This window comes from Spinacia oleracea, chromosome 6 (assembly GCF_020520425.1).
Source record: "Spinacia oleracea cultivar Varoflay chromosome 6, BTI_SOV_V1, whole genome shotgun sequence".
Lineage (NCBI taxonomy): Eukaryota > Viridiplantae > Streptophyta > Magnoliopsida > Caryophyllales > Amaranthaceae > Spinacia > Spinacia oleracea.
This window is the reverse complement of record NC_079492.1, coordinates 41,582,716-41,583,738: the sequence shown is the minus strand read 5'-3', so window position 1 is coordinate 41,583,738 and position 1,023 is coordinate 41,582,716. Positions and strand designations below refer to the sequence as shown.

The window sequence follows — 1,023 nt, the reverse complement described above, 5'->3', positions numbered from 1 at the left end:
CACTTGAACTGAAGCGGCCTCTAGCTAGGCATTCAGCTCACTTGATCTCACTGAATTATTAACTTGTTAATTAATACTGAACCGCATTTATTAGACTTAACATAGAATGCATACTTGGACCAAGGGCATTATTTCCTTCAGGGGATTGGTGGGAGTATAAACCTGTAGCTTCTGCTAGCTGGTATTGGAAGAAGATATGTGCCATAAAAGAGAGATTGAAACTAGTTTATACTCAAACTGAGTTAGCTGCTATGCCTCATTATTCTGTGAAAACAGTTTATGAGAAAATCATTGTACCAAAACCTGTGATTCAGTGGGATAATATGGTGTGGAATAGGCTGAATATCCCTAAGCATAGATTCATATGTTGGTTGGCAGTGCAGGACAGGCTTCAAACCACTGCAAAATTGGCAAGATTTGGTTTTAGTATTACTGCAAGTTGCCTGATTTGTGGACAAGCTGATGAAGATCATAAGCATCTGTTCTTTGCTTGTCCCTATAGCAGCAGATGCATTAGTGCTCTCAAAGCTTGGTTAGGGATTACTTATTCCACTGGTAATCTGAAGCAGCTCATGAGGTGTATTGCTCATGGCAGAATGTCAAAGTTTAGAAGGCAGGTTAGCTTTGCAATGCTAGCTGCTGCAGTGTATGCTGTTTGGTCAAGTAGGAATGGTTGTTTTTGGAATGCTTCCTTTCCAACTGTTCAGAATATGGTAGCTAGAGTTAAGCAAAATGTTAGAGATCGAATTTTGGTTGTTTTACCTAAACATGTATCTAGGAGAGATAGCTTGTGGTTTGCTACTCTGTAAGATAGTTTTATGTTTCTAGCTCTTTGATGGAATGGTCCAACCTAGTTGGTTTGTTTCATCCTTGAGTTAGTTTAGGTTGTAAATCTGTTTTGAGCTTAATATTATTCGATCTTGCTTGCCTAGCAAAAAAAAAAAAAAAGTCACAAGCCCAAAATTCCTCTACTAAGGAAAATATGACAATGCACAAATAATTCACATTAGTCTTTAAAAGACT

The 1,023-nt window shown here is 37.9% G+C and overlaps 1 protein-coding gene across 1 annotated transcript; it reads left to right on the top strand.

The window, feature by feature from the left end:
- Positions 1-251: 251 nt before the first annotated feature.
- On the top strand, positions 252-809 carry LOC130463096 (uncharacterized). Its single transcript, XM_056832133.1, has one exon. It carries the CDS (start codon positions 252-254, stop codon positions 807-809), a length of 558 nt encoding a protein of 185 aa, XP_056688111.1.
- The last annotated feature ends 214 nt before the right edge of the window (positions 810-1,023 follow it).

Bases quoted from the DNA above. Each gene is read 5' to 3' on its own strand.
- LOC130463096 (XM_056832133.1), top strand. From the start codon at position 252: ATGCCTCATTATTCTGTGAAAACAGTTTATGAGAAAATCATTGTACCA.